The 16,771-nt window shown below is 39.6% G+C and overlaps 3 protein-coding genes across 5 annotated transcripts; 2 read left to right on the top strand and 1 right to left on the bottom strand.

The window, feature by feature from the left end:
* The first annotated feature begins 347 nt into the window (after positions 1-347).
* On the top strand, positions 348-2,146 carry LOC143845995 (early nodulin-93-like). The gene is made up of 4 exons (XM_077354398.1): positions 348-517; positions 638-699; positions 1,120-1,195; positions 1,963-2,146. Exons 1-4 carry the CDS (start codon positions 412-414, stop codon positions 2,052-2,054), a joined length of 336 nt encoding a protein of 111 aa, XP_077210513.1. The 5' UTR covers positions 348-411; the 3' UTR covers positions 2,055-2,146.
* Positions 2,147-4,669: 2,523 nt separating this feature from the next.
* OTP82 (Tetratricopeptide repeat (TPR)-like superfamily protein) lies at positions 4,670-7,804 on the bottom strand. The gene has a single exon (XM_077353912.1). The coding sequence runs from the start codon at positions 7,556-7,558 to the stop codon at positions 5,360-5,362; it is 2,199 nt and encodes a 732-aa protein (XP_077210027.1). The 5' UTR covers positions 7,559-7,804; the 3' UTR covers positions 4,670-5,359.
* Positions 7,805-13,593: 5,789 nt separating this feature from the next.
* LOC143846916 (RNA-binding protein involved in heterochromatin assembly dri1-like) lies at positions 13,594-16,729 on the top strand. 3 transcript variants are annotated; one of them, XM_077355528.1, is made up of 4 exons: positions 13,594-13,907; positions 14,515-14,911; positions 16,182-16,292; positions 16,394-16,729. In XM_077355528.1, the coding sequence occupies exons 2-3, from the start codon at positions 14,541-14,543 to the stop codon at positions 16,264-16,266; spliced, it is 456 nt and encodes a 151-aa protein (XP_077211643.1). In that variant the 5' UTR covers positions 13,594-13,907; positions 14,515-14,540; the 3' UTR covers positions 16,267-16,292; positions 16,394-16,729. The 3 variants fall into 3 exon arrangements, with proteins under 3 accessions (XP_077211643.1, XP_077211642.1, XP_077211641.1); XM_077355527.1 differs by having other exon boundaries at positions 16,182-16,278; positions 16,384-16,727; XM_077355526.1 differs by having other exon boundaries at positions 13,595-13,907; positions 16,384-16,725.
* Positions 16,730-16,771: the final 42 nt, after the last annotated feature.

Below are 16,771 nucleotides of genomic sequence, written 5' to 3'. Positions count from 1 at the left end.
CCGTATACATACCACGTGCATCGGGTAACTCCGAGGGGACTCGACCGCACGGGGAGCAAAGTCTTATACTTTTTCCTATAACCAAGTGAACTACAAGTATTCCAAGAAGAACACAAGGTGAAATGGGTAATTTGTTAAATGGTCAAAAAATGAACTCTGCTTCCCAAACTCATTTTTCTAATTGAAAATATGTCCAAAAACCAAGGGCATTAATGTTCCTTCCAGTTAAAAGTTAAAACAGAAGCCAAGTGAAACAACTGACTCCCGACCTTAGAATTCAACAAAACCATCAAACTCACTCACCCTCTCCCTCTCTCTATGCTTATAAATAAAGCTCGTCTGACCAACAAACTTTCAGTGAAAAATCCACAAACTCTATACATTGCAGCCCCTCACCTTCTTTTAAAGACAATGGACACTTTCTCTCGTTCCTCTGCGTCTACTTCTCCCCCCCAAAACAAGGCCTTTTCGCCATCTCTAGACCAGAAATTGGGCGTGGCCAAGCGATGTTCTTATGGTAATTTTTTTAAAAAAATTCGCAATGAGGTACTGATTTTCTCGGTGGAAAGTAGCTATTTGAGCCAGACGATACGATCAGATGACAATGTTTTATTTTTTATTTTTTGTTTATATACAGAAGGGGTTGTTGCAGGGACCAAGGCTGCCGTCGTAGCGACCATTGCAACTGCCATTCCAACTGTAACTCATCTTCCTAATCATTTTCCCTCTTTTATGAAGCTTTTTAAAGGGGCAAAAAACTATGTTTTTTTTTTTTTTTTGTAATTGGGTTGGATCTGGATTCGGTCCAATGCACCCATGATTCAAATGTTTGGTGATTGTAGTTGTTGATCTAATGGTCGAATTTGCCATGATGGTGGCAATGGGATGATCCCAACCTGTATAGGGTCGAATTTACTGGCTAAGATTATCTGATGGGCCTACTGATGGCCAACCTTTTTGGGTTATAGCCAATATCCATGGTGACCCACTTGATCGATCCTCTAACTAAAGTAGTTTTTAATATTATACAAGAAGACCAAAAACCCTTCTATAGTTATGTAAGCACCTCTATATTAATTTTAAGTATACTTTTGTCACTTTGATGATACTCCCATGCAGTTGGCCAGCGTTAGGATGCTGCCATGGGCAAGATCCTACCTGAATCACACTGCTCAGGCTCTCATCATCTCTACAGGTTGGTTATAAATTTATCATCATCATTATTGTTTAGAAAATGATAGTGTTTTTTTTTATAGCGGCACTGCTGACTTTATTAAACACTACTTTTTTTGTGTGGATAGTGTTTTTTTGGGAAATGTTATCGGCGCTACTGTATTTTGATGATCGCACTCATCGCCACCATCTAATGGACGGTTTGGATCTTCCTATGGTGCGGACCATACCGTACTTTTAATAAAGTGAGGAGTGTGATCATCAAAATACAGTAGTGCTGATAACATTTCCCTTATTTTTTTAAGAATTATAACAGCATTCAAAAGCTCATTAGAAGGACGAGTGTTTCGATTTATAAAAGAAAAGCATTATAATAATAGGGGCGCATTTCGAGTCGGGTTCAACCCAAAAAAAATCAGGTTGGGTTTGGGTTCGGCCCAATCCGGGTTGAAATCGGGTTGGGTTCAGGTTGAGAGTTTGGCAACCCGACCCAAGTGAAACCCGACATTTTTTATGAATTCCTTTTTGTAAGCTTGAAAACTTGGGTTGGATCAGGTTGGGTTCGGGTTGGAAAAAAGGGTTCCTCGGGTCAGGTCGAGTTGAACCTTGTCGGTTTGGAAATCGGGTCGGGTCGGGAAAAATGGTTCCTTGGTGGCCTCAACCCGACCTAACCCGACCCGAGCTGCACCCCTAATAATAATGGAACACTCACCTTTTGATAATGGTAATCCTGATCATCGTCATTATTGTTGTTATTATTATTACTAACAGGTAGTTTTGTAATTGCAGCGGCGGGGGCGGCCTACTTCATAGTCGCAGACAAGACGGTGCTGGCAACGGCAAGGAAGAACTCCTTCAAGGATGCCCACGTTGATGCTTGACTCCAAATCCTAACGGGTCTCTTTTATGGACTAATCTTGAATGTAAATCCGAATTATTAAATAAATGCAATTCAACTTCTGTTTTCCAATTACATTTTGTTGCAGTGTAAATGATCAAGATTCTAGATCAGCTCATCCACAATATAAATAGAGCAGTGATAAATCGACTCCCAAATATCTTAAATCGACTCCCCATGTGTCTTTCTCTCTCCTCTTTAAGATATTTGGGAGTCGATTTATCACTCCCCTATAATTAAAAGAAAACAATTAAGGGTGTCAATTTCACTAAAATGATAAATTAAGGGAGGCAACAGCATTTAATTAGATTTAAATCATAAGTTAATGGCAAGGGCGCTATTCAAAATACAGAATCCAGGATCCAATTTTGTACAATATTGCCCGAATCAGTAACCACTCAAGGGGCGGTGTTTTCCTTCACTCATTTGAGTAAATATAAGAACATAAGGATGCAGGTCTGATATTATATCTCATGCAGGACCACTATGAGAAAGAGTAATACTTCACCACTGTGAGAAAAAAATAATACTTCGTTATGATAATGAGAAACAACCAATTACCACAAAAGCTTAAGCTGTTAGATTATTTAATCTCGGGAAATGATATTTCCCCCCCTCTGGCAGATAAAATCCCCCCTTAGGCAAACAAAAACAATAAAAGGGGTTGAATTTATCATCAAGCAGTGAACCATTCTCACAGAAACCATAGAGGGGGGTGGGGGGATATCATTTCCCTTAATCTTTTATGCTTTAACACTCTCCCTCACGTGTGGCCCCTCTTTTTAAGGTACTCATGGCACATGTGGCTATTATGTGTATTTTCTTAGGATGTATGTGGCGTGGGTTAGTGCATAGTAGTGGACATGTGTTTTAGTGTAATGGCTGTTAGTTATGGCTAATGTATTTAGGGTAGTGGGAGTTAGTCGATTAGGCACGTAACAGGGGCCCCTATTTTTGGGTTGGCCATTGCATGTAGATTTTTAATGTCAATGAGTTTTGAACTCAGGACCTTTGCTCTAGTACCATGATTCCATGTGAAACGATCAATTACTCCAAAAGCTTAAGATGTTAGAGATGGCGTTATTTAATCTTGAGGAATGATATTTTCCCCCCTCTGAAGGATAAAATCCCCTCCTTTAACGTATACGTTAAGAGAGAGAGAGAGAGTAAACAACCGTCTAAGAATATACAGATATATGCAGAGGCTATCCACAAATTTGCTTCTTAGTAAGCATGTGCTTTAGAACTATGACTATTGACTAATGCCCAGAAAATTCTAACTCAAAACTAAAACATATTGGTTTCGGATTTGGACGGAGCTCGGGCGGTGAAAATGTCAGCCAATTTTACAACCAAGTTGATGAAGAAGAACTCTATTCTATTTCTTTAAACAAATAATTTTCATACTCAATACTACACCACGGCAACAACCAACTTCCGGGTGACAACAAGTTCTTGCACATTAATGCTGAGAATATGTTGAGGGAACACAAGGATCTGCAATCATGATTTCTCATAGGCAGTTGATTCAACAATAGAAGATCACTAAACTGAAAACTACAGAAACATAGAGACATTACTGCAAATTAGAAGAATTATTGCATCCATTAGAAACTGATGAAAGTTTATCTCAATGGGTTTATCTATGAAGGCTCTTCCTTTGGATGTTTTTGCTATTTTTGTACCTATTCATGGAAATTCACGCCACAAGTTTGATATATTTGCCACACGAAGAACTGCAGCGTCCATTAGCAAGCAACTGACGGAAGTAACATCGCCCGAGTGTCACGGGGTGACATTTGGCTCACCACATCTAATTTTGTAGGTCATATTAGAGGCCCAAAACAAGCCTGGAAAAGTGGAGTACCTTCCAGAAACCTAGAGTTATGTAGAAGTTTCTTGGAGAAGCTTCTAGAACCTTGTATGCATCTCTAAAATAATGTAGAAGATTCTAGAATGTCGTAAAATGTTCTAGTTCTAAAATGTTCTAGACATCTCTAGAATTATGGAGAGAACTCTAAAATCTTCTAGACTCTCTAGAATTCTGTAGGTTATTCTAAAACCTTCTACAACTTGGTAGAAAGGTAGAAGACTCTAGAAGTAGAGGCATGTGAATATTCTAGAGGATGATGTATTTGGAATAACTTTAGAATACTTTAGAAGAATAAATGTGTTGAAAGGGGTCTAAAAAGTTTATATAAAAAGTGTAGATAGTTATTCAGGTAAAATGTTGTTACATGGTCTTTAGTTTGTATCTGCCACATTTTCCAGATTTTCAAGCACAGAAAACACCAGATATTTGTTTCAAGGAATTTTCTGCAACTTTCCATCCAACTTTCCAGGCAACATAACATGCAGATTCAAATTTCCAACAACTTTTTACCCAACTTTCTAGGCATCAGAACATCCAAAAAACAGGCTTTCCTTCTCTTTCTTTTCTATTTTCTTTCTATTTGCCGTGTAAGTTTCCTTTCCATCCCTTCCTTTTCTCACGCCCATTTTGCAACAGAATGGAGCCTTAACAAAGAAGAGAGAAGGGAAGAAGAAGAAGAACCCTAAAATCCACTAGGAAAGGAGAGGGAAGAAGAGAAGAAGAAAGAGATAAAGAGAGAAACTTTTATTCCAATATTCTTGTTATTCATATCTCACTTTTACAACCTCTTATATAAAAGAAATGCCTAGAATCCTACCATATAAACTATAACTAGAATAGTAATCTTGCCAACTAAAAAAATCTCTACCAAAAAAAGAAAGAAAGTTACTAATCCTAGTGGGAAAGAAGAAAGGGAGATATTGATTATGTGTCCTACGTCAGCTGCTCTGGTTCATCTTACTTGAACCATCTTCCAATCTAAATTGAAGCAGTTCCATTTCGTTTCCAGTGAGAATTCTATGGATGCAACCGGGGATAGTTTCATGGTGATCTCACCTTTAGAGCTTGTGCCCTTATTAGCTGAACAATCCCCCTGGCACTGTTATAAATGTCAGTGGTTATCTAGACTTTTGAGGAGATCTCCTCTCAAATCCCAGCTAGCATTCTGTCAACATTGCATGATAGGTGAGGTTCCTAACGCCTCAAGTTCTATAACACCCATGAATGAATCCACTCTTATCCATCTGTTACAGTTCACTCTACTTCAGAGAAAATGCTATGTGCCAAACAATGTGTGAATTTCGACTTGTGTTGATTGAAACTTCATCACATCCCTTCATCACATCATAAAATGAATTTCTGTTTTTCAAAATTATGCCATCTACACATGAGAGAACAAAGTAACTATGCAAGCTTCACCAGTAGTCCATGCATGAACACTCACCATCTTTGAAATGGTGGAAACGACTTCGATCTCTAGCAATAATCTCCCTATTGAAGATCTTAGAGATGAGTTTTGTTGCCGAATGGCAATTCCCGCATACACGAAGGTTTTTCACTATTCGTATTGTCGTCCCCGGGCTTGTACTGATCAAACCAAAAGCAATTGCCAGTTTCTCACTGTGATAACACAATGCCCCTTCCTTCCAGTCCTCTTCTATATCATAAAATACTTCTGAGGTGTCTGGGACGTGTCCATCCAACTCTAGTAGTTTATCTATTTCATCCAGCATTTTATAGATCTTGCTGCTCTGGGGATGTGCTCTATCACCAACAAGAAATTCATGAACAACACTATCCACCTCAATGGAGCTACACCCAGGCTCTTTCTTCATTCTCTTATCATTTAGCCTAGTTCTTATTCTTGCCACATCCTCCCATCTACCAGCTCCCGCATAAATATTCGATAAAAGGGCGTAAACCCCAGGGTTTTCAGGCTCCAATTCAAAAAGGTGATTAGCAACGAAGCCGGCCAACTCAACATTTCCATGAACCCGACAAGCTCCAAGCAGAGATCCCCAGATAGCCCCATCAGGCTTCATTTCCATCTTATTTATAAGGGCCTCTGCCTCATCAAAAAGCCCAGCTCGACCGAGGAGATCTATCATGCATCCATAGTGTTGCAGTTTCGGTGAAATATTATAATCTTGGATCATGGAATTGAAATATTGATAGCCCGCTTCTACCAAACCACCATGACTACAGGCCGACAAAATGCCAACAAAGGTGATATCATCTGGTTCGAGCGCTTCATCAGCCATTCTAGAGAAAAGCCCAATAGCCTCATTCGCATGCCCATGCATGGCTAGCCCAGATATCATCGCATTCCAAGAAGACACGTTTTTAACTTTCAGTGCATTAAAAACTTGTTGTGCAGACTCTATACTTCCACACTTGGCATACATGTCAATGAGACTAGTGTAAAGTGAAACATTAGTTGAATCACTGATGTTCTTGTCTATATAGGTATGTATCCATTTGCCAAGATCAAGAGCGCCCAAGTAAGCACAAGCAGGAAGAACACTCAGGAAGGTGACTGCATTAGGTTCTTCTGCAGAGAGCAGCATTTTTCTGAAGAGAGTCAAGGTTTCTTTGTAGTGGCCCAAATGCGTATATCCCCCAATCATAACATTCCATGAGACTTGGTCTCTTTGAGGAATTCCATCAAATAAGGAGCGAGCCGTCTTTAATTCTCCGCATTTAGAATACATATCAATAAGAGCATTAACAAGCCTGAGATTCGAACTCAGTCCGTGATTTTCAATCCATGAGTAAACCCAATTCCCCAATTCAATGGAATTCGATTGGGCACAAGCAGAGAGGACACTCACCAGAGTACTCTCATTGGGTTCAATTTTCACTCGCAACATCTCCCGGAAGAAATCCAATGACTCCTTAAACAGACCCCTCTGAGCATAGCCAGAAATCATCGCATTCCATGACACGACATCTCTCACCGGCATTTCATCAAACAGCTGACGGGCTTCATCCAAATAGCCCCATGAAGCATACCCAGTAACAATTGCTGTAAAAGAAACTGCATCTCTCAGAGAGCTTTGATCGAACACGCGGTGGGCATCGGTTAATTCCCCATTACGTGCATACATATTAATAAGAGATGTATGTACAAAGGCATCGGAGTCGAGATCGAGCTTCAAAACATGAGCATGAATCTGTTTTCCTTCGTGGATAGCGGGAAGTTTGGAGCAAGACTTTAAAAGGAAGGGGAAGGTGTACGAGTTTGGTTCAACCCCAGCAAGGAGCATTTGGGTGAAGAAGGAGAGAGCAAGGATTGGAGAAGGGCTTCGAGAATATCCACGGATGAGGGTGTTCCAAATGAATTGGTTGGGTTCTTCGATGGAGGCGAAGATTAGGAGGGCATAAGAGAGATCTCCAGAAGGGGAGACGGAACAGAACTCGATGAGCTTGCTTAGAGCGAACTGGGTCGTGTGGAGGCCGGTTTTGATGATTTGGGCATGGATTTGTTTGAGGTTTTCGATTCCTTTACATTTAGAGAGGAGAGAGAGGGATGGGTGGTATTTGAGAGATTTGTATGGAGGATCAGAGGAAGAGGAAGGAACAGAAATGGCAAGGGAAGGCAAAGAAAACACCATCTTTTGTGTTGACAAAGAAAAACCAAGAGCAACGTTGCAGTGTCTTTTGAAATGTGTTAGTGCCGCCAAAAACTAACGGTAAAGAAGAATTTTTTTTGGGAGAATGATAAATTCACACTCCCTGTAGGATAATTCGCACCCTTGTCAAGGACATTATGTGCCTATGTGGCAGACTTTAACGCTCTTTAAGCATTGCCCCCATTTTTTCTAGGGAAATGATATATCCGCCCTTTTGATCACTACGAACACCCCCTGTCAGTGTATCAGTGACTAAAGAGAGGCTGTTGTACTTACGTCGGAAGAATTCAGTGCCCCTAGTTGCTACAAACACTGACAGGGGGTGTTCCTAGTGATCAAAAGGGGCGGATATATCACTTCCCTTTTTCTATTACTTCAATTTAGAAATCACATTGATTGGACGACCATAATTTAGCATCTAAACGATCACAACCTGGGGCCTTATTTTATCCTTGGAAAGGGTTTCTATCTAGGAACAATTTATCAAAGGATTTCTATCCTCGTAGAGAACAGCCCTATTAGGACATAGGATACGGATGCTATACTTTGGTTGGACCCTAACCACTTGGAATTTGAACCATTAGTTGGGTTTGGACTTCACTGATACCAATTAGAGAGGGGTATATCTACAAAAACAATGGGGTATGTCTATCTGTTTATAGCTTTCACAGGAAATGAAAACCAATTATAGGTTTTAGATATGCAGATTTTATTGGCTTAGGGTTGTTTGCCTTCTCATAATACTTGTCGAGTGGATAGTGATTCAACTAGTTTTACTAGCAACCCAGGTCAAATGATCTTTGTTTTGGCTCGACAAGTTTTAGTACTATGATTGAGATACTTGTTGTGTATTGTCAGGGGTCCCCTGAATCCCACCAGTAGAATACAAAAAGGTCCACTTGAGAACCTCATATATATGTGTTGATGTAGTAAATAAATGATTAAATAACGCCAACTCTAACAACAGAAACTCTGTTAGAGCCATTTTTGTGCATTCAAAGTACTCTACGGATAGAAGAATACATAGAGTTGAACATAGAAAAATAAGAAATTGAAAGATTTCATTGCAATTGTTCGTTTTTGTTCGTTTTAGATTTTGATAACAGATTGTGAATCCAAAGCCTATTATTGGAGAGAGAGCATCCTCCAAAAGTTCTATCATCAGCTTCTTTCTTTATTGGAATGCTAAAATGAAGGGCACCCTTGCAAAAGCCAGCTACAAGGGCACCCTCACTTAGCATTTTGTCATATAAAATATAGACAAGCAGTTATGATAAAGCTCCATACATGTAGAGGCTCTAGAACTGAGACGAAGGAAGATTTGGAAAATTTTATCAACACTTTACGAATCAGAAAGAGGTGATAAAGAATCATTAGAAAAACTACTTGAAGAGGAAGAAATCAAGGCGGCAGGGGCGATGCCACATGAGAGGAAAGGGGGGCAATTGCCCCCCTTAATTTTTTGGAAAAAAAAAATGCCTTTATTTTTTAATATTTTTTTATACTTACCCCTTTTTTAAAAAAATATGCCCCCCTTTCCAATCATCCCTAAGATAGAAAATAAGTTTAAAATTTTAATTTTACCATTTTTATCTCCCTTTTTTGTGCAAAATTTACTATAATTTTTGCCCTCTTGTGCAAAATTTCAGATAGAAATTTTTTCCATCTTAATTTCAAGATAGATAAAAAATTACTATAATTTTTGCCCCCCTTGTGCAAAATTTTTGGCATCGCCCCTCAAGGCGGGCTTGCTTTTCCTAAGTTGAGAACTTTCTCTAGACCTAGACAGTTTTTGCTTAGCATTGTTCTGAATTTGTGGGGCCCGGGAGTGGTAAAGAATGATATTTGTACCTTCTTTAACGAGTTTTTTTTAGGGCCTAGTGTTGGACAAAAGCACAGGGACCACCTTTTAGCTCTCATCCCTAAGATAAAAGGTGCGGACACAATCACGAACTTTGGATCGATTAGTTTAGTTGGATGTCTTTTTAAAATGTTGGTGTAAGTATTGGCAGACATGCTAGAAAGTTCTCACTAAGGTGATTGCCATCAACTAGTCAGTGTTCGTCCTTGGTTGGCAAATCCTAGATATTGCTAGAAGATTTTGAGAGTAAGCATTGCACAATCTCCAAGATCTCTTTTTTTTTGTTTTTTTAGCAAACGGTAGACCTATTTGCCAAGACAGGAAAGAAATAAGTGGTGTGTAATGTAGATATGGAAAAGGCTTAGAAGAGTGGAATGGGAATGCTTGGACTACCTTCTAAGTAGAATGGGGTTTAGGTCTAAATGGCGGTCTTGGATATCGAGATGTGTCTCTTGAGCATGGTTCTTAATTCTTATTAATGGTTCCCCCGAAGGATTTTTCAAGTCTTCTCATGGTCTGAGACAAGGAGACCTCCTTTCCCTCTTTTTGTTCAAAGTTGTGGTAGAATCTTTAAGCAGGTTGATAGAAAAAGGGTAGAAGTAGTGGACCAATTGAAAGCTTCAAGTTAAGGGATCGGGACTTGAAAGTTTCTCATCTTCAATTTGCTGATGACACTTTAATATTTAGTAAGGCACACGAAAACCAAATTCTAAATCTAAAATATATCCTTGGCTATTATGAAGTGGTGATTGGGCAGAGATCCAACTTCAACAAATCCAAATTGTTTGGTATTCATATAGAAGATCAAGAGAAAGTTAGATTGGCAGGTCTTCTTTGTTGCTCAGTTGAAGAATTTCCAACGACATACCTAGGTTTTCCTCTTGGACTAAGTTGCCCTAAGAAGAGGGCTTGGGGTCCGAAAGTGGAAGTAATTCACAGAAGATTCTCAACTTGGAAGTGAGAACTTGCATCGCTTGGAGGGAGAAACACCCTAATAAAAGTAATGCTATCCAACATCGTTGTCTATCATCTCTCCCTTTTGAGATGCCCAATCAGTGTAATCAAAAGAATTGAGCTGATTCAAAGGAGTGTTTTGTGGGGAGGTGTTGAGGAAAAGAAAATGCATTTGGTTAGTTCGAATGAGGTATGCAAACCTATCAAATCAAGTGGGCATTAGGATTCACCAGTTGATTGAGGTTAATAAATCTCTATTAGGAAGTGGCTATGCAGGTTTGGAGAGGTAAGGACCAGCCTCTGGATGAAGATTGTAGAACTTAAGTACGGTTCAATCCTTGGTAACTGGACGGCGAAGGATAAATATGGTCCTAATGCTCTAACAGTTTGTAGGGACATATTAGAGCGGAAGTTTAAATTTCGAGAAGGTATCAAAGGTAGAGTTTATATCGGAGATGAGATAAGTTTTGACATGATAAATGATGCTCCCAAGAGCCTCTAATGAATCTTTTCCCATAGATTTAGCGATGTGCTTCAAATGTTGAAGTTTTTGTACAAGACTGCTTCCAGAGAGAAGGAGATAGGCTCTCGTGAAACATTTGATTTGAGAGAAATTTTTTTGATTGGGAAGTAGATTGAGTTGCCTCACTAATTCACCTTTTGAAGTCCCATTACATTGGAAAATTTGGAGAAGATAAAAGGGTTTGGATCTTGAATGCTTCTGGCCTACTTATTGTCAAATCATTCTATCTTCACTTGGCTTATTCTTCCCCTTCCTCATGGCTATCCAAAGCATGGAGCATCCTAGCTTCCCCTAGAGTCTGAGCGTTCAGGTGGAAAGTGTTCCAAAGTAAGCTTTAGACCATAGATCACCTCCGGCGATGCCATATGTTGATCATTGATCATTGTGCCCTTTGTGTGAGAGCGGGTGAGTTAATGGATCATTTGCTTATTCATTGCAGTTACGCTCATGAAGTTTGGAGTAAAGTCATGGATTTGTTTGGGGTTTTATGGGCCGGTATTCCTTGCTCATACATGTGAGCTCCTTGATAGCTGGTCCTTTGCGCCTTGGTCTAGCAAGGGCATAACCTTATGGAATATTGCCCTTTTGGCCTTCATATTGGGTCTTTTGGAAAGAGAAAAATGCCGCACTTTTAAGAATGATGTCAAAAGTGCTTTCTCTGCGTTTTCTAGGATCAAATCTTGAGTCATCTCTTGGGCCAAAGCACTTTCTTTTTATTTGTACTCGGCCACAGACATTGGTAGATGCTGGAAGGAGATCTACTTTAGTAGGGTATGTGAGGAGATCATCGTTCCTAGATGGAAACCACTTGACCCCTGGTTGATGTTAAACTTTGATGATTCTAGTTTGGGGAATCTAGAACTCTTGGGTGTAGGATACATTCTTACAGATGAGCATGGCCTTACTAGATGGGTCTTCTCTAGCCGAATGGGATAAAAAATTCAAATGAGATGCAATGAGGGCGATCTTTTTTTTTTATCTATTGTGATAAACGTGAGGATGTTCTTATAGGGTATAAGGCTTTTGGCGAAAAGAATGACGGATAATCTCCTCGTTAAGGGCGATTCCCTCAATGTTATCAGATGGTTAGACGACAGCTCTCCCCATCCTTGAAGATTTACAGAGATTATTGATGAGATTTTGGACAAGGTGGAGGGCCACTTGGATGGTTCCATCAGGTCAAGAGCTCGATGAATGGAGTGGCCATTCATCAAGCCCGTGAAGGAGCGTCCATAGTAGAACTTGAGGTCTTTGATTTTCTCTCTTCTTGAGGAGGTTTTTGTCCTCGTATCTTCCCCTTCTTTGCTTTGCTTTCTTTGTCCCCATGACTGAGACAGGTGGTTTGTTCTATTTAATAGATTTTAACCATTTCTTGGAAAAAAAAGGTTATGATAAATGCATGAGAAGAAATAAAATGGAAAAGAGGTGCAAATGACTAAAGCTGACATGAATTTTCAGAGACTTATTTATGACTCAAAAAGGGTTAGAAAGGCTATTTTGATCAATCCTACATTTGCCAAGTTGTTAAATTAGGGTGTTTTTGTACCCTTTTGACCTAGATGGTATAGGGAAAATTGGGTAATGCAAGGACTAGAAGGAATATTCAAAAATTGAAAAGTAACGGTTATTTTTTCAGGGAGGCAACCGTTATAGGATGTGGCTTGTGAAAGTATAGAGGAAAAGAAATGTGGCATCTCAAAAAAGAACATTACACATAAGTATAAAGTGTGGGTTTTGTTTGAGGTTTCTTTATATATGTGGAACATTCATTGTCTGGAGGAGGAGGATGACTGGATTCCTTCTTATCCTACGCACCAGGGTCCAAGCTATGTTTAAGGTTCAATGAAGAGATGACTGAGGACATCTAATATTAGATATGTGGCTGCAATTGCTTTGTGGTCGGGACTGGAAGAATGGGCGGCTTGGCTTTATATCACTTGGCTCGAATCAAATTCCTTAATAATTCAGGCCTGCAGAATTTACTTTTGGAAGCCAAGCAAGCTGTTGGCTGTGTAGCTATAGATATCTAGCTTTTTGAATTATTGGTAAAAGAATCAAATATAGGAAAGGATTTGGGCGTAAGAGAATAAATTCTAGGGAAGTTTCACAAGTGCCCATGCAAACTATGTGAACCTCAACTGGGATCTACCCGGGGAAGGCAGATACGCTTGAAGGCCTGGTGGCAACAGGACTCGTGCGTGTGCACGTGTCGCATGAATGTGTTATTTACAATAATTACATGTGCTACTAGCAATGTGTACGTGTGTGTAGACACCCCATTTTAAAACTAAACAATCTAAAGGGTGTGAGGACAATGATTGAAACACCAGGCGCAGGCTCCCTGCCTATGCATAAGCACTTTCACAACTCATCTAAAAGAGGCCCAAGAGGGGTGTCCGCGACCTGCCCCGTATCGCGGGATCCACAGTGTGTATGTGTGTACATATTGGCTAAGAGGTGGGGCCACCAAATTGGGAAGAATTTGGCCATCCGAATGACAAAGATAGGGCAGAGCCAATGCACCCAGAACCTCCTATAATTCATACCCCCTCCCCTGAGCGCGCGCACCAGCCATAGATAAACAAGAAAAGAAAGATTTAAATGGAATCACATCATATCAAGAGAGGTGCAATGTGGGTGCGTATGTATAAGTTTGTGTACAAGCACTTAACCCTCTACATGTTCCAAAAGAAGGGTTAGAGCATTTTATTTTTTTCTAATTTTGTCTATTTGGAATCCTTGTGAAAATTTCCCTTTCTTTTTTCCCTTCTTTTAGATTTTTGTGATTCCACATTACAAGGAGTGCAAGTGAAGAACACGAAAAAGAACACCCATGGCCCTCAACTAGCAATCTCGATTGTTGAGGTCGAAGCAAGTATAAAAGCGGCCCCCAACCCAACACACCTAAATCACACACGCCCTCCTAACTCCCAAGCCATCTCTTCTACTAACTTGCTCTTCTCCCACTTGTTGCTTCCCTCCGTTTCCTTAAGGTGTGCTCCTTAACAAACCCTTCTTCAATCTCTTCTCAATTGTCCATTGATCTGTAGGCTAGCTAGAATTTTTTTTCCTTCTGGCAACCAATTTGACCCTGCTTGTGGTTTTCTTAAAGAAGACAAGGTCAAGCACTAGGGGTTGAACTTTGTCCGTTTCTTTTTCCCACTGCAAGGATCTTGCAATATGACTGCCCGGGTAGTATAGGCAACAACTGGTAGTAACAAATCACCCACTAGTTTCCTATCAACTTTCTATGATCATGTTATTCATTTTGGGTGTATATCTATCTATTACATGGAAGAGAGATTGTGGCATGAAGACTTCTTAATTTCAGCTGGGTCTCCGCGTCTTATTCTTGAGTGTCGGACTATTGTTATTTCCTTAGTCCAAATTTCTTGTTGATGAAATACTAGTAGTGGTATATTGAGAAACAAGTACTAGCTGTCTAGTATTGAAGAGTGATTGAAATTGGATGAAACTTGCTATTATGTTCCTACTTCCTAGTGCAAATAAGTTATTGGACCACTATAAAGTATAAGAAAGTTGTTCTATATTACTTGTAATTAAAAAGGAGAGTTTGAAACATCCTTTTTTTTTCCTTAGTTTGATAGTTTCAGGGGCTAGAGAAGATGAACAGGGCAGGAGATTGGACTTGCAGGTCATGCCGGTACTTGAACTTCAGCTGGCGAGAGTCGTGCCAAAGGTGCAGTGAAGCAAAGCCCGGTGAGAGTCGTGACCTGGTAAGCTTGAGCGGGAGGGCTGGGGCCTCGTTTGCATTTAGCAGTCCCGAAGTCCGGCCCGGTGATTGGTTTTGCTCCGCCGGCAACTGCGGGGCCCACAACTTTGCAAGCAGATCAAGTTGCTTCAAGTGTGGTGCATTCAAGGATGAGTCGGCTCGCAGTTTTGATGGAGATGTACCACGATCAAGAGGTAGTGGCAGTGGCAGTGGCAGTGGCAGTGGCCGCTCAGGTTGGAAATCCGGTGACTGGATTTGCACTAGGTAATTCCAGCTTCTTTAGTTCTCTTCACCTTATCCATTTCCTCTTTAAGATTACAAGAAAGAGATTTAATAATGAAGAGGAAATATACATACATGCATGCATACACATATTATATATTATTTTTCATCGATATCTTTTTCCATATTGCTCTCTCTCTCTCTCTCTGGCGCACAATATGCGTTCAATATGGCATGACTAATACTTAAAATGATTGAATGTCGTAAACACATGACACGTGCATATATTACCTACACAGGCATATCTCTTTCTTTTTGTGTGAATGGTATTGTCCATGGTTTTAAATTTCGTTTTCGGTTTAGGACTCAGCCGAAACTGAAATTTCGGCTGAAATTCAGTACAAAGATAGGAAATTGCAGTTTTTGGGGTCAAAATTTCGGTAATTTCCACTGATATTCGGTAAAAAAAATAAAAAATAAACATTTTATCAAAGTTTTAGAAATTTCCAAAATTTCAACTGAAATTTGGTAAATTTCGGTTTCAGTACATTTCGGTTTCGGTCTTGACCGAAATCCGAGAAATTTAAAACCATGGTTTCGGTGGAGACCGAAACCGAAATGGCACATACCCGAAACGTGTCATTATTTCGTACAAAATTTCAAAATTTCAGTCGAAATTTAGTTATTTCCAAAATTTAGTGAAAATTTTAGGGATTTCGACCAATTTTTTTAATTTTTTAATTATTTTATAATTATCCTGAAATTTTGACCGAAATTTAAGGGATTTCGATAATGAATAAAATATTCTTTTTATTATGCCATCGGATTTCGAGCGAAAGTTCGATTTTGGTGGGGTCCGAAACTGGTACCGAAACTTAAATTTAAAACCTTGACCATGGGTATAGACTCCTACATTTACATTGGTTGCACAAATATGAAAGAAATACACATAGATATGTGCAACTATATTATAATGTCTTAGGTAGTTGATATTCCCGCACCCTTGTTTTGCTATCATGCCCTTTCGTTAGCTGTTACAATTCCCAATAAGCTACCAATGGGAAATGACAGAAGTTTTAAAAAGAAGGGTATGGAGCAGAAGACTGAGTTGCCTTTGTTGCGTTGCCCAAAATCAGCCCATTCACTTTTCCGTGAATGGCCGATAATAGACCAACTGAAAAGGAGGTCTTTTAATCTCAGCCATTCATGAAAAAGTGAATGGGCTGATTTATAGCAACACACTTAATCGCGAGGGAGGTGAAATCCTCCTCGTATGGAACAATATTTAATTGCAGGAACTTATTTTGCATAGGCCGGGTTGCAACGAGCACAACTTTGCAAGCAGGATGGAATGCTACAGATGCAATTCACCTCGTGACTCTCGAAACCAATCTTGATACTCAACATAGGTTAGCCTTTTTGGGTATGGATTTAACTTTCTATATAATTAAAATTAATTTTTCTGTAATGTGTTCGTGTTAAGACTCTTACAACATTCATGGCTTCCAATGTAGGTAATTGCAGTCTATGGAGAAAGCCAAAGGGACAGTTTTTGGGTGCTAGGGGTTCTTTAACCATGGTTGAAGACCCATCTTCCACACAGGCATCATTTCCTCAAGCATTTTGTTCTCTTTGATATATGTAGTTTTAATATCATCCCCTTCCACCCTCCCTCAACAATTATAGCTATGTCGTTGTGGTGATCCATATGTCATTGATCTTCTGCCCCTAGTGTCTTTGTATTTGGAGAAGGGCTTCTGGCTTATAGAAAGATGCAGTGTCCTTATAAAAGCTTATGAACCTTTATCTTCTTTATATTAGTAGAAATTTAAATCTTTTGCTTTAGCTTGAGCTTCAAAAGATGTTGCATATCTCTCTCTCTCTCTCTCTCTCGATTTGTTC

This window comes from Tasmannia lanceolata, unplaced genomic scaffold, assembly GCF_043159265.1.
Source record: "Tasmannia lanceolata isolate RefF3 unplaced genomic scaffold, GAP_Taslan_0.1 ptg000015l, whole genome shotgun sequence".
Taxonomy (NCBI): domain Eukaryota; kingdom Viridiplantae; phylum Streptophyta; class Magnoliopsida; order Canellales; family Winteraceae; genus Tasmannia; species Tasmannia lanceolata.
This window is presented reverse-complemented; position numbering and strand designations above follow the sequence as displayed.

Excerpts from the sequence above, each read along its gene's own strand:
- LOC143845995 (XM_077354398.1), top strand. The coding sequence starts at position 412 with ATGGACACTTTCTCTCGTTCCTCTGCGTCTACTTCTCCCCCCCAAAAC. Across the intron at positions 518-637 it reads GGCCAAGCGATGTTCTTATG|AAGGGGTTGTTGCAGGGACC; the intron begins GTAATTTTTTTA and ends GTTTATATACAG. Across the intron at positions 1,196-1,962 it reads GGCTCTCATCATCTCTACAG|CGGCGGGGGCGGCCTACTTC; the intron begins GTTGGTTATAAA and ends TTGTAATTGCAG.
- OTP82 (XM_077353912.1), bottom strand. The coding sequence starts at position 7,558 with ATGGTGTTTTCTTTGCCTTCCCTTGCCATTTCTGTTCCTTCCTCTTCC.
- LOC143846916 (XM_077355528.1), top strand. The coding sequence starts at position 14,541 with ATGAACAGGGCAGGAGATTGGACTTGCAGGTCATGCCGGTACTTGAAC. Across the intron at positions 14,912-16,181 it reads GGTGACTGGATTTGCACTAG|GCCGGGTTGCAACGAGCACA; the intron begins GTAATTCCAGCT and ends TATTTTGCATAG.